This window comes from Heterodontus francisci, chromosome 5 (genome assembly GCF_036365525.1).
Source record: "Heterodontus francisci isolate sHetFra1 chromosome 5, sHetFra1.hap1, whole genome shotgun sequence".
NCBI lineage: Eukaryota > Metazoa > Chordata > Chondrichthyes > Heterodontiformes > Heterodontidae > Heterodontus > Heterodontus francisci.
In genome coordinates, this window is record NC_090375.1 from 144,051,509 (window position 1) to 144,067,448 (window position 15,940).

The following is a 15,940-nucleotide window of genomic DNA, read 5'->3' on the forward strand; positions in this document are numbered from 1 at the left end:
GCCTGACTGCGCATCAGTGACTGACTAAAGATTAACAGCACCAAGCAAAGCGAGCTGGACATCACACTGGGCTGTGCCAGACTTTCTCATCGTTTCGGGAGAGAGAAAGAAAATCAAGACTTAGAAACAGTCCTTCAAATTGAACTGGCCGCTCAAATAGCAACACTCAAGTAAAACCACTTTAACCAAACCCTGCTGTGTATAAGAACCTGCCTCCCTCAGTAACGGGATAGTCTCAAGACTCTGTACGCAAACGCCCCGAAACTTTAATGTTTCGCTGAATAAATGGTTTGATGTAGAAAGGGCGATGTGATATTTGTGATAATGTTGTTCGAACCGATCCGTGTAACCCTCAATGCATAGCTTATATCCAGAATCAGTACTTGTGTTTGCATCTTCTGGTGGGGAGCAGCAGTAACTAGGGCGGGGCGGGGGGACGGGTGGGGGTCGACGTCCTCTCCCTCTCAGTGCAAACGGTGCCTGTTCATTGCCATGCATTGTCATTCGCTGGAGCCTTTGTCCCCCTCTCTCCCTCGGAGCTTTCCATAGTAACAATTACAAAGCGGATTGGTACAGTGGAGCGAAACAAGCCTGAGCTTCCCCTCTCCGGGTGCAAAACTGACTGATCTTATCACAGCTACCAAGAGTTAAAAGCTGGGACTGAATCTTGGCACCGAAGGGCACTCCGGAGAGACTTGCAAACCGACTCAAAACAATGCATGTAGAAGCGGCGGGCTTTTACTCCTTTCCCCGCCCGGAAAGTTAGCTGTTTAGAAGCTCCCCACAGTTGTGCATGGCCAGATCTGGGAAGGCTCTCCGCCCGCCACTCTGTAAAGTATGAGCAATGACAGCCAGTACGAGGACAGTGTCTCCAGCATTGTGTTGGAGAATATCAAGATCAGGCTCCTGAGCGCCTTCAGAGGACCCTCGGCTCCATGTGACAAACCCGAGCCCTGGACTCTCAGCCGGAATCCTCGGGTGGACGAGGAGCTCCGCAGAGCCAAGATCGATGGAGCCATCACTTGGCTCCGAACGGAACTGGTGAGGAAAAGTTGCAACTCTTTAACCCTCAACTCTTTCCCAAAGAATGACTTACATTAAATCCCATCTCCCCGAGTTAATCTTTCGCCGCTCCTTGTATTGCAAGTGGCCGGAGCCGTGCTGGCATTCCACTACTTTTGTTGGTGACCCCCCACTCCCTCACCCTACTGGAGATTTACCAACTGTTGAGGAGCAGGGCAAACAAACAGGGGCAAGTTCACGTATCCAGTCCATGGACTCCTTTACTAGCTGTGAGGAATCTAAACAATTAGCTTCCTGCAACTTACCTTTAGAATTTTTTTTTTACTAAATGCACAGCCTTTTCCTGACTTCTTTTGATTAACATCTAACTGGATGAATGCATTTGCATGTTAGCTCTCCACCACATCATCCAAAAGCACAGCATTAGTTTGCACATGTACGCTGCCCACACCCAGCTCTATCTCACCACCACTTCTCTGGACCCCTCCTCTAAATTGTCACACTGCTTGTCTGACATCCAGTACTGGATGAACTGAAATTTCTTGAAACAACACATTGAGAAGACTGAAGCCATTGTCTTCAGTCCCCACCACAAACTCCATTCCCTCACCACTGACTCCATCCCTCTCCCCAGCAACTGTCTGAAGCTGAACCAGACTGCAACGTTGCTGTTATTGCTGAGTCTCTGACCACATATAGGCACCATCACTAAGACTGCCTATTTCTACCTTATTAGCATTGCCTGACTCCACCCCTGCTTCAGCTCACCTGCTGCTGAAACCCTCTTCCATGCCTTTGTCACCTCTAGGCTCAGCTATTCCAATGTACTCCTGGCCAGCCTTCCACATTCTACCCTCCGTAAACTTGAGGTCATCCAAAACTCGGCTGCCCATGTCCTAACTTGCACCAAGTCCCATTCACACGTCACCCCCTGTGCTCGTTGACTCCTAATTAAGCAAAGCCGTGACTTTAAAATTCTCATCCTGGTTTTCAAATTCCTCCATGGCCTCACCCCCTTCTTCCGTGATCTCCTCCAGCCCTGCAACCTTCTGATATCTGCACTCATCCAATTCTGGCCTCTTGAGCATACCTTGTATTTGATCATTGGTGGCCCTGTCTTCAGCTGCCAAGGCTCTAATCTCTGGAATTCCCTCTCCACCTCTCTAACTCCTTTAAGACGCTCCTCAAAACCCACCTCTTTCACCAAGCTTTTATCTACTTGTGCGGCTGGATATCAAATCTTGTTTGGTTATGCTCCTGTGAGACGGGTTGGGACGTTTTATTACCTTAAAGGCCTATCTATATAAATGCAAGTTGCTATTGTTACTTGTGTGACGGTGATTTGGGGAAAGTGTAGAGGACTGGGATGAATGGCGATCGAGGCTAATTTTGTGATTCTTTTCAAACAAAATTCACAGTAAAGGGAAGCCTCGGATACATTGAATGCGTGTTTATCTCGAGGGGGAGCCAAACCTTTTAAATGCCAATAGCTCCAAAGATGTGAATTGTCCGCAGACTCTATCTCACCTCTTTGATTTGCAGTTGGCGATGCGATCCCAGGATCGGCAGCTCGCTAAAACCTTGTTGGAGTTAAACAGCGAAATTCAAAAACTAAGGAGTGAGCACGAATTGTCGAAGGATCCGGGCAGCAGATCTCCACCAGGGGTCCGGGATGTTGAACTTCTAACTTCTGGGCAACAAGACAAGAGAGCAAAGCAGGAAGACATTGCGGTGAGAAGAGCAGAAAGAAAACTCACTTAATGTAGTGTTAACGGCATAAGTTTGCAGAGTGTTTCACACTGAATTAACACAATACACAGTCTGGGTCAAATACAACGCTTGAATTGTAGTAATATTGTAACGCATATAAACAAGTTAGGTCTAATTAAAGAAATACATTATTTTTGTAGTATTGCAAATGTATCATGTGTCCGGCACTCAGTTAAAGAAAACGTAGAAATCGATTCCAACACGATTTTCTTTCTCTTTCTCGCATACTTCTCCTGTTACACAGGATGGTGGCAGATTGAGCTCACAGATGTTTAAGGTTTACGAGCCTGGACGATCTTCCCAGACAAAATGGAAAATGTTGATGTTATTTGCATCCTGTGCAGGTCTGGTGCAGCTTTCGGGAAGCTCAGTGTCAGCCTGCCAGTCGCTAGATTTGCAAGTGCTCATATTGTTTTGCCAAATCTGTCCAGCAGTATAAATGGGTGAATTTGAGAAGAGAGGAACCAACTCCGTTAACAAAGTGTGAAGTGCGAAAACTGCCACTGGTGGAGGTCGTGTACAGCCACAGCATTGTTTACAGAAGGCACTACTGTCTGTGTCACCAATGTCAACTCGAAACAGCATTGATGTCGGTGTCAGAGATGGACAGAAACTTGTCTGCATTCAAGATTAAGCAGCAAAGTGATTTTGCTGTCGTTCACTTTGCTGCACTTATTACAGCGCAGAAGGATGCCATTCAGCCCATCGTGTTTGCACCGGCTTTCCGAATGAGCAATTCACTCAGTGCCAGTCCTTCGCCTTCTCCCCATAACCCTGCACATTCTTCCTTTTCATATAACTGTTTAATTCCCTTTGAATGCTTTAATTGAACCTGCCTCCACCACACTCTCAGGCACTGCATTCCAGACCTTAACCACTTGCTCCGTAAAAAAGTCTTTTTGCGTGTGGCTTTTGCTTTTTTTAAACAATTACTTTAAGTCTGTGCCCTCTCCTCGATCCTTTCATGACTGGGAACAGTTTCTCCCTATCTACTCTGTCCAGACCCCTCATGATATTGAACATCTCTATCAAATCACATCTCAGCCTTCTCTTCTCCAAGGAAAACAATCTTAACTTCTCCAGTCTATCTTCATAACTGAAGTTGAAGGAACCAATACTGAAAAAAAGGACCCAATATTGAAGTTAGAAAAACAGCAACTGCTCGGTTGAAACCACAGGGTTTTTTGGTCACCTGCCCCTTCGTTGGGAGCCAGCACAGGAGAAACACTGTAGGAAGTGGTTCAGCAGGGTAATTAATCCATTATGCTGCATTTTTGGTACTGGTGTCATGCTCTTCAGTGATAAACTAATGACAAAAGTACTTATTTGTAAAAAGCTTACATCTGCGTAGACTTCCTGTTAACTCTTTTATAAATTCCCATGTCTGTGCTGATAATGGAAATTGCCTATGTAAACTTGTCACACTGTAATTACACCCTTCCCTCACTGGAGGTGCTGCAGCACTACTGCTACACTTGGCCTAGGTTCAAGTACAATGCCGTGGGAGATCAACTCGTATATTACTAAAAATCTTGAGCATAGTGCGCGCTCTATTGTGACTTCCTATGTAAACATTTCCAAAGAGAATACATTTTAAAAATGTCAGCATTTACCTATTCCATTTACCTGACTCGATTCTCTGACTGTCAAAATGTAGTAATAGCAGATTGGCAGTCTGTTTTATCCAGAGTATCTTTTCAGTCGACATCAGTGCAAAAGAGAAACAGGCAAGATGTAAAACGGGCTGTCAATTTGTGTCATCCATTTTTCACCCGGCTTTAAAATTACCCCAAAAGAGTGGTCAATGTGTGAAATAAACTTGCATATAGATTAGTAGAAGCAAAAGCCCTGGAACCACTTCATAAACAATTGGATGCTACAGTAAGAGGACATTAGGAAGTCCCTATTTGCATTAATTAAGATGAGCTGAATGGATATCATCAACTGTAATTATCTTGTGAAAGAAAGATTTGAGAATATTGATGAAATGAGATAGCTTTCAATTTCTCTTTTACCCACTCATTTATTTATTCCATCCCCATATTATCTTGTTTTCCCTTCACCATGCAACATTTCTTAACAGAGATGTCAGGCAATGTGTTTGTCTAGTCACATCTGCCAATGCCATTTAATCCCACCACTGGCAGGTGTGAAAATGGCATGGGTGACTTACTATTCTCATATTTTCCTTCCTCTCTGCAGTGAATATGTAACAGTCCTTTATGACATGATATCCCCTGGTGGCAGAAGGAAGTAACAATTACTCACAGAAATAAGTCCCTTAGCCTGGTCGCTCTGTCCTGCATTAACTTCACTTTAAAGTTGCACTCTACTGAATGAAACATGGAATCAAATTCCTCAATGTTACAGCATTTGGGGGAAAAAACTAGGGCCCTTTATGGTTTTACTGTTATGTTCTTGAATTTTCTACAGTGTATTGCTGTCACTTTCCATTTCATTCAGCTGTACTGATCTTGGACCTACAAATCTCTTATAACAGACAGTTAAAGTTGTCAGAAATATCTGCAATTGAACAATACTTCTGAGTGTTGTAGCTATTGGAATCTCACAGAATACAGAAAGCTATTGTTAAGAAAACAAATAACTCCAACAGTGCTACACGTGATGCTGGGAAAGAATCAAGGTATAGAAAATTATTTCTAGATCAGCTTAGTTCAGTTATAGCACTCTCACCAATAAGTCAGAAGGTTGAGAGCTCAAGCCTCAGTACAGATTTGAGCACATAATTTTGGCTGACATTTCATTGCAATACTGAGCAAGCACTTTATTGTTTTAAAAGATCTGCTATATCAACACAGATGAAACATGGGATCTTCCTAGTAGGCTTGGGTCAATATTAACTGAGCATCAGTGGAGCTCACTCCCTGATTTCCTTTGACATTTAATGAATATCGTTTTTAGACCTCTGAGGAGAGAACTTTTAATTCAACAATTTTTTTTTAATATAGTCATACTTGCAGAAATTTGATTCAATGTTGAAAGCATTACAAATATAGCTGGGTAGGTTAAATATGTCCAATACAATGTATTTTGGAATCTGTATAAATATCCAGATTGCATTGTTGGGAATCAATATTTTTGTTCCAGAGTCACAAGGCAATTCTAAGAACTGACGCACAAAATGGATGGTGAGACATTAGCCTAATAATTACTACACTGTAATAAATGTGCTTCTGTGGTATTAATTCTGTATTGCAACAAATGCCATTCATTTAATGATCTATAAAACCTCTCACTTGTTTACTCAATATGTGAGCATATTTTCCATTGGAAATAATGTGTGACAGCCATAGAGAGTGTGTAAACATTATCAGGAAAGTGGGTAGAAAGTGGTAATGACAATGTAGGCTGTTATTACTACTATTCTGGAATTTTCATCTGTTCTTAAAAGTGCATACTAACAGAAAAATAGACATACGCATCTAAAGGCCTAGGTAATGATCTTTGTGGGAGAATGATGAGGGAGTTTTCTGTTTATTCACAGAATTACAGTTAGTTTGATGATGAACGATTAAAATATTGAAAAAGCGTTATGGCATAATGACCAAATGAAGGCTCAGGTGCCCAGAAAAATTTTGGCAACCAATGTTCCCAACATCCATGTGTGCAACTAAAATATACTGACTGAGGGAAGTGCTACAAAGAACTGATGTCTTTAATTCTAGCTGCCTGAAGCAAGACAGTAAGAACATTTTCACAAATTGAGGATTATGTTAATAGAAGTCATCCTAAATGTTGTTGTGGTGTCTGTTTTTATGTGATTAAAAGTGTTCCTCTCTCTCACCATTGGAGGTTTCCCCGGTACAACACTCATCTTCATTCCCTCAAGTCTGAGGGATGCAGACTTTAACAGATATGGTGGACATTCACTGCCAGATCTGTCTGAAACACATAAAGCACTTCGAGCCCATTCTTGTCTGCCAAAACTGCTCACTATTCCAGGTTGAACCTGGAATGCAAAGATAACTCCTGGCTTCTTTTGTCTACTGCAAACCATCTTCTTAATTTCCCCATCTCCACCACCCTCACTTCCAACAGCAAGTGCAAAAAACTCGAAGACTTCTTTGTCAGTAAGATTGAGACCATCCTATCAGCTGCCTCTGCTTATTCTCTCCCTTCTACTAGCCCACCAGACCAAACTTCCTGTAAGGTTCCCCCATTCCCTAGCTCTGAACTTGCATCTTTCTCTAGTTTCTCTCCTATCTCCCTTCATGCCCTCTTTGAGCCATCTTGTCCAAGAGACCCATCTCCTGCTCCCTTGACCTTATCGCCACTAACTGCTGACCACCCCATTTCCCCTCCTCATCCCCATGTTAGCTGATATTGTTAACAGTTCTGTCTCCTCAGGTTCTGTCCCTCTCTCCTATCTGCCGTCACTACCGCTCTCAAAAAAAACCCTTAATCCGTTTGTCCCTGCAAACTACCGTTCCGTCACCAACCTCTCTTTCCTCTCCAAAGTCCTTGAATGTGCTGTTACCTCCCAAATCTGTGCCTATCTTTGCAGGAACTCCATATTTGATTCCATCCAGTCAGGTTCCCGCCCCTGTCAGAATATAGTAATGGCTCTTACCAAAGTCACAAATGACATCCTATATGACTGTGACAAAGGTACACTATACCTCCTCATCATTCTCGGCCTGTCTACAACCTTTGGACGTGCTTGACCACACAATTCTCCTCCAAAGCTGCTCCACTGTTGACCAGCTAGGTGGGACTGCATTCACTTTTCTCCATTCTTATCAATGCAGTCATAATCAGAGAATTACCTGCAATATCTTCTCTTCTTGCTCCTGCATTGTTCCCTCTGATATCTCCCAAGGATCCATCCTTTGCATTTTCATATTTCTCATCTAAATGCTGCCCCTCGGCAACCTCATCTGAAAGCACAGAGTCAGTTTCCACATGTATGCTGATGCCACCGAGCTCTACCTCACCATCAATTCTGTCAACTCATCCACCATCTTTAAATTATCAGACTGCTTGTCCGACATCAGTACGGAATGAGCAGAAATTTCCTCCAACTAAATATTAGGAAGATTGAAGCCATTGTCTTCAATCCCCGCCACAAACCCAGTTCCCTCGCCATTAACTCCACCCCTCTCCCTGACAACTGCCTGAGGCTGAACCAATCTGTTTGCAACCTTGGTGTCATATTTGACTCCGGGATGAGCTTCCAATCACATATTTGTGCCATTGCTAAGACCGTTGATTTCCACCTCCATAACATCACCCAACTCTGCCTCTGTCTCAGCTCCTCTGCTGCTAAAACCCTCGTCACACCTTTGTTACCTCCAGACTTGATTATTCATATGGAACCCTAGCCAACCTTCCACATTCTACCCTCTGTAAACTTGAGGCTACCCAAAACTCTGCTGCGTTGTGATAGATTATAGGCATAATAGGCTTAATTAGGTAGAATTTAGAAATAGTTAAAATATTATACCTTTTAGAATTAAAGATTGAATAAATGGTCAGTTTTCAAGACTCACTGACATTCCCCTTTAAGAAGGTAGAGTTCAAAAATTTCAAGGTCCCTGTTATGAACCAGACACAAGTTGGGAAATCCATTTGTATCTCTGTTGTCAGGGGCTTGGAAGATAAACACACACATTGAAATATCCTGTGTGACATCAGTATGAGGTAGGAATAAACTTAATTGTTTTGTGGGGTTATTGTTGCAGACAGGTCGGCTCCGGAGTTGCTTTGGGATGCCATGGAAAGGGCAATTATAGATAATAAAACAATAAATGGAATGGACTTACAGGAACAAGAGGTCAAGTAAACACAATTATAAACATTTTGACCAGATAAATGCTCACAACTTCAAGAGCAAGAGAATTCTAATAAAACATTAAGTGGAGATGGTAGTTAAAGATATGGATTTTAAAAAGCAAGAAAAACACACACAGGAAGGTAACATCTAAATGCTAAAAGTCAGATGACACTTCAGAAACAGTATAAGCATGAGACTTTTTGAAGCAAACATTAGAAATGTTGAATCTCCAACAATGCTTCTCAAATGGGGAATTTAAGGTAAAAAGTTTACTTTAACTTTTGATGGAAATTCTGGATATTCTAAGATATTTTGCTATAACATTAGCAAGGTTAAACTTTTGGATTCTATGTTAGAAATAAGATTATGTGTTACACTTTTTAGTAATATTTGATATTGTGTTATACTTATGCACTTAGAAGTGTACTGCATGTTAAATTCTTTAATAAATCTATAAAAGGTGATAAATTGTCTCATGTAGCATTCTATATACAACTACAAAGAACCCCCTTTCTGTGTCTCTTTAAGTGGAGAGGTATGTATTGAAGAGAGTTCCCAGACCCTTATAATATCTGAGATATTTATAACTTAGCCATAATTATTAAAAATAGGCTATCCGAAAGATGGTAATATTCTCTGTTGGTTTTCTTTCTTTGAAGGAAAGCTAGTAAAATTCTTTGGACCTAAATAAGTGTCTGTGAGAATTTGTCTGTTTGAACTTGATTAAAGGAGATTCATAGGGATGTACTCCTGATTTGGTTTAGTCCCTATAAAGGGTTAAAGTCATAAATCACTTCAGCCTATGTCCTAAGTCTCACCAAGTGATGTTCACAGATCAACCCTGATCTGCATTGACTCCTGGTCAAGCAACACCTTGATTTTAAAATTCATATCCTTGTTTTCAAAACTCTCCATGGCCGCACCCCTCCCTATCTTTACAATCTCCTCCAACCCTACAAACCTCAAAGATATCTTCCCTCCTCCATATCTGGTCTCTTGAGAATCCTTGATTTTAATCCCTCCACCATTGGTGGTTGTGCCTTCAGCTGTCTTAGGCCCTAAGCTCTTCAATCCCCTCGCTAAAATTCTCCACTTCTCTTTCTCTCTTTCATCCTTGAAGACACTCCTTAAAACCTACTTTGAACAAACTTTGGTCAATACCTCCTTAGGTGGCTCAGTGTTAAATTTTGTTTGACAACGCTCCTGTGAAGTGCCTTGGGACATTTTACTATGTTAAAGGTGCTATATGAATACTACTTATTGTTGCTGTTTTTGTGATAACAATGCCTTATCTTTAAGTAAATGGAGCCAGAGTCTGTCCTTTGCTTTGACGAGAGATGCTTGTACTGGAGGAGAAGCAAAGGAGTGAAATGGGATCAAAATAACAGATAAGTTCAAAAAGAAAAAATTGGAATAGTGAAACTGGTACAACTCTAATACTGAAAGTAGGCTGTGAAATAATTAAAAACAGAATACACATTGTAATGATAAAAGAGAACTGTTCTACCACAGAGGAAAACAAAATGAAACAGACATACTAAGTGATGTGAGAGGGCAGTAAAAAACAGGGGAAATTAATAAATCAAACATATAGAATACATTTTTTTGAGGCTAGCCACTTGAGATTCACGCTATGAAGATGCTCAGCTTAAAGCAGTACTGCAGAGAGATGGCTCCAAGCACAGCGAAAGGCTCCATGAGATGCAGGAGATGGGAGTGAGCTCCACCTGTTACAGCTCTTGATCTTGATTAGATGGCAACTTTCTCCAGAAAAATAGAAACAGTGACCAAATTTATGTAATGCTGCTAAATATGTATTTTTAAATCCATAATCTTCCTGTCCCAAAAGAAAATGGACTTTTACAAGTGTATAGACAATAATAATTTTCTCTGCATGGTTGGAGGAGCAGTCTGTTTGCCACCACATGAAGAAAGGATAATACGGCAGTTGAAGATTCAATCATATTTCGGAGAAATTATAACATAACAAATGAAAGTTCAATGATAATGGCTACCTTTGTAAAATGGGGGCAAAGGTCAGATATGTTTGTCTTCTGTAAGTTTAGAGCCCCCCTGCACACAGCAAAATGATAAAGTTGACAAACAATATACAGTCCTCATCTCCATATCTGTCTTTTGAGGTTAAGGAATAGGATATACAACACAGAAATAGGCCATTCAGACCAACCAGTCCATGCCGGCATTTATGCTGCACTCGAGCCTCCTCTCGCCTTTCCTCATCTAACTCTTTCAGCATAACCCTCCATCTCCTTCTCCCTCATTAACTTATCTAGCCTCCCCTTAAATGCAACTATGCTATTTGCTTTAACCAGTCCATGTGGTAGCGAGTTCCACATTCTCTCACTTTCTGGTTAAAGAAGTTCCTTTGAATGCAGGGCTGCAGGGTGAATGGGCAAACCAACAATAGCACCGTGGTGCAGGAAGTCATTCAAGTGAGGGGAGTGAAAAGGAATGTGGTAGTGATAGGCTTCAGTAGAGTCAGGGGGATAGATACTGTTCTTTGCAGTTGCAAAGACTGGGAATTCCATCAGTTGTGTTGCCTGCTGGTGCCAGGGTTAAAGACATTTCCTTGCAACTGGAGATGAACTTGGAGTGGGAGGTAAAGGCCTGCTACCCGACCCAAACCTGACGGGACCCGACGACACGTGTCGGGTTTGGGTCGGGTCAGGTCGCTCTTCCGGGACCGGCTTTTGGGGTTGGGTCTGGTCGGGCTGGGTCCAAGTCGGGCCACGTCCGGGTCGGGCTGGGTCCAGGTCGGACACACACTGGTAAGTATTGCATTTTACTCTGCTGATAAGTATCAAAAGTTGAAAAGCCTACCTGAGCTGGGAGTCTGGAGGGGCAAGGAGAGGAACTCTAAGTCTGCGCAGTGAGTGAGTGGGCGTTTCAATGACATCATCGTGTTCATGCTGCAGCTTCCTGTAAATTCAGAGTCGGAAGGCAGGTAATGTAAACATTCCGGTGGTCGGGTCGGGTCGGGTCGGGTCAGGTCAGGTTGGGCGCGGGAAAAAATAGAGGGACTCGGGCTGGGTCGGGCTAGGGTCTGATGTGGTTCTGTTGGGTTCGGGTCGGGTTTTTTTTTCCTGACCTGAGCAGGCCTTTGGTGGGAGGGGTGGATCCAGTTGTTGTGGTCCATGTAGGAACCAACAACCTAGGTAAAACTAGGAATTATGTTCTGCTGAGAGAGTGAGGAGTTAGGGTCCAAATTAAAATATAGAACCTCAAAGATAATAATCTCTGGATTGTTATCTGCGCCATGTGGCAATTGATATAGGGCCAAGTAGATTAGAGAATCAAAAGTGGCTCAAAAGGTGGGGTGGGAAGGAAGGCCTTTTATTTGTGAGTACTTGCACCATTTGCGCTTGCTAGGGAAAGAGGGAGCCGTTCTGTTGGGATGGGCTCCAATTAAACCAGACTGGAGAACTGTAAAACTCTGGGTGTGGATAGAGCTATAATCTTAAAAAGAGCAGGGGATTCAGGTGAAGGGAGATTTAAAACTGTAAAGAGAAAAGATGAGGCAATAGAGCAGTGAAGCGATTTGGGTAAAAGCAAGCAGAGTGAGACAGGAAGGGGCAGAGTTTAATGGTAATCGTGCATCAGCGAATAAGGTCCATAAGAAGAATGGTCAAAAAATAAAATTAAATGATCTTTATTTGAGTGCATGAAGCATTCACTATAAGGTAGACAAACTAATGGGACAAATTGAGATAAATGGTTTAGATCTAATCGCCATTAAAGAGACATAGTTACTAGGTGACCGGTTGGGAAATAAATATTCCAGGGTACATAATTTTTCGAAAAGACATACAGAATGGAAAAGGTGGAGGAATAGCCCTCTTAGGAAAGGATGATATAAGGGAATAATGAGAAAGGATCTTGGTTCAGAGGACCAGGGAGTATAATCAGTATGATGGTGATTTGGAATAACAAGGGTCAGAAATCCCAGGTGGAAGTAGTTTATAGGCTACTAACAGTAGTTATACCATTATACCAGGGGGAGGCTGTGGCATAGTGGTATTTTCACTGCACTAGTAACCCAGAGACCCAGGGTATTGCTCTGGGGACAAGAGTTTGAATCTTACCACGGCAGAAGGTGAAATTTGAATTCAATTAATAAATCTGGAATTAAAAGCTAGTCTAATGATGGACATGAAACCATTGTCGATTGTTGTAAAAATCCATCTGGTTCATTAATGTCCTTTAGGGAAGGAAATCTGCTGTCCTTACCTGGTCTGGCCTACATGTGACTCCAGACACACAGCAATGTGGCTGACTCTTAAATGCCCACTGAAATGGCCAAGCAAGCCACTCAGTTGTATCTAACCGCTACAAAGTCAATAAAGAATGAAACCAGACGGACTAACCAGCATTGACCGAGGCACCGGAAACGACAACGGCAAACCCAGCCCTGTCGACCCTGCAGAGTCCTCCTTACTAACATCTGGGGGCTTGTGCCAAAGTTGGGAAAGCTGTCCCACAGATTAGTCAAGCAACAGCCTGACATAGTCATACTCACGGAATCATACCTTACAATGTTTCAGACACCGCCATCACTATCCACAAGTATGTCCTGTCCCACCGGCAGGACAGACCCAGCAGAGGTGGTGGCACAGTGGTCAGGCGGGAGGGGGTTGTCCTGGGAGTCATCAACATTGACTCTAGACCCCATGAAGTCTCATGGTATCAGGTCAAACATGGGCAAGGAAACCTCCTGCTGATTACCACCTACCACCCTCCCTCAGCTGATGAATCAGTACTCCTCCATGTTGAACACCACTTGGAGGAAGCACTGAGGGTGGCAAGAGCACAGAATATACTCTGGGTGGAGGCCTCAATGTCCATCATCAAGAGTGGCTCGGTAGCACCACTACTGACCGAGCTAGCCGAGCCCTAAAGGACATAGCTGCTAGTGGGTCTGCGGCAGGTGGTGGGGGAACCAAGAAAAGGGAAAAACATACTTGACCTCATCCTCACCAATCTGCCTGCCGCAGATGCATCTATCCATGACAGTATTAGTAGTAGTGACCACCTCACAGGCCTTGTAGAGATGAAGTCCCGCCTTCACATTGAGGATACCCTCCATCATGTTGTGTGGCACTATCACTGTGCTAAATGGGATAGATTTCAAACAGATCTAGCAATGCAAAACTGGGCATGCATGAGATGCTGTGGGCCATCAGCAGCAGCAGAATTGTACTCAACCACAATCTGTAACCTCATGGCCTGGCATATCCCCCACTCTACCATTACTATCAAGCTGGGAGACCAACCCTGGTTCAATGAAGAGTGCAGGAGGGCATGCCAGGAGCAGCACCAGGCATACCGCAAAATGAGGTGTCAACCTGGTGAAGCTACAACCCAGAACTACTTGCATACCAAACAGTGTAAGCAGCACGCGATAGACAGAGCTAAGCGATCCCATAACCAACGGATCAGATCTAAGCTCTGCAGTCCTGCCATATCCAGCCGTGAATGGTGGTTGACAATTAAACAACTAACTGGGGGAGGTGACTCCACAAGTATCCCCATCCTCAATGATGGGGGAGCCCAGCACGACAGTGCAAAAGATAAGGCTGAAGCATTTGCAACAATTTTCAGCCAGAAGTGCTGAGTTGATGATCCATCTTGGCCTCCTCCTGAAGTCCCAAGTATCACAGATGCCAGTCTTCAGCCAATTCGATTTACTCCATGTGATATCAAGAAACGACTGAAGGCACTGGATACTGCAAAGACTATGGGCCCTGGCAATATTCCTGCAAAAGTGATGAAGGCCTGTGCTCTAGAGCTTGCCGTGCCCCTTGCCAAGCTGTTCCAGTACAGCTACAACAGCAGCATCTACCCGGCAATGTGAAATATTGCCCAGGTATGTCCTGTACACAAAAAGCAGGACAAGTCCAACCCGACCAATTACTGCCCCATCAGTCTACTCTCAATCATCAGTAAAGTGATGGAATGTGTCACAGAGAAAGTTATCAAGCGGCACTTGCTTCGCCATAACCTGATCACTGACGCTCAGTTTGGGTTCCACCAGGGCCACTCATCTCCAGACAGCATTACAGCCTTGATTCAAACATGGACAAAAGAGCTGAACTCAAGAGGTGAGGTGAAAGTGACTGCCCTTGACATCAAGGCAACATTTGACCGAGTATGGCATCAAGGAGCCCTATCAAAACTGGAGCCAATGTGAATCAGGGAAACTCTCCGCTGGTTGGAGTCATACCTAGTGCAAAGGAAGATGGTTGTGGTTGTTGGAGGTCAATCATCTGAGCTCCAGGACGTCACTGCAGGAGTTCCTCAGGGTAGTGTCCTAGGCCCAACCATCTTCAGCTGCTTCATCAAAGCCCTTCCTTCAAACATAAGGTCAGAAGTGGGGATGTTCACTGATGATTGCACAATGTTCAGCACCATTCGCGACTCCTCAGATACTGAAGCAGTCCGTGTAGAAATGCAGAAAGACCTGGACAATATCCAGGCTTGGGCTGATAACATTCACGCCACACAAGTGCCAGACAAAGACCATCTCCAACAAGACAGAATGTAACCATCTCCCCTTGACATTCAATGGCTTTACAATCGCTGAATCCCAGACTATCAACATCCTGGGGGTTACCATTGACCAGAAACTGAACTGGAATAGTCATATAAATACCATGGCTACAAGAGCAGGTCTGAGGTTCCGAAACCTGCAGCGAGTAACCTCACCTCTTGACTCCCCAAAGCCTGTCCACCATCTACAAGGCACAAGTCAGGAGTGTGATGGAATACTCTCCACTTTCCTGGATGGGTGCAGCTCCAACAACACTCAAGAAGCTCGACACCATCCAGGACAAAGCAGCCTGCTTGATTGGCACCCCATCTACAAACATTCATTCCCTCCACCACCGATGCACAGCAGCAACAGTGTGTACCATCTACAAAGATGCACTGCAGCAACGCACCAAGGCTCCTTAGACAGCACCTTACAAACCCGCGACTTCTATCAGCTAGAAGGACAAGGGCAGCAAATCCATGGGAGCACCAGCACCTACAAGTTCCCTTCCAAACCACACACCATCCTGATTTGAAACTATATCACTGCTGCTTCACTGTCGCTGGGTCAAAATCCTGGAACTCCCTTCCTAACAGCACTGTGGGTGTACCTACCCCACATGGACTGCAGTGGTTCTTCTCAAGGGCAGTTAGGGATGGGCAATAAATGCTGGCCACCATGAAACGCCCATCCCATGACTGAATAAAAAAAAGTCAGAGCATTAATCAATAAATAATTGTAGCTTGTAACAAAGGCAACATAATGATCTTGGGGAAACTTTAATCTTTATATAGATTGGCAAA

The 15,940-nt window shown here is 43.5% G+C and overlaps 1 protein-coding gene across 1 annotated transcript; it reads left to right on the plus strand.

Moving 5' to 3' along the window:
• Positions 1–501: 501 nt before the first annotated feature.
• On the plus strand, positions 502–8,912 carry si:ch211-153f2.3 (alanine and arginine-rich domain-containing protein). The gene is made up of 2 exons (XM_068032180.1): positions 502–1,041; positions 2,566–8,912. Exons 1-2 carry the CDS (start codon positions 838–840, stop codon positions 2,782–2,784), a joined length of 423 nt encoding a protein of 140 aa, XP_067888281.1. The 5' UTR covers positions 502–837; the 3' UTR covers positions 2,785–8,912.
• The last annotated feature ends 7,028 nt before the right edge of the window (positions 8,913–15,940 follow it).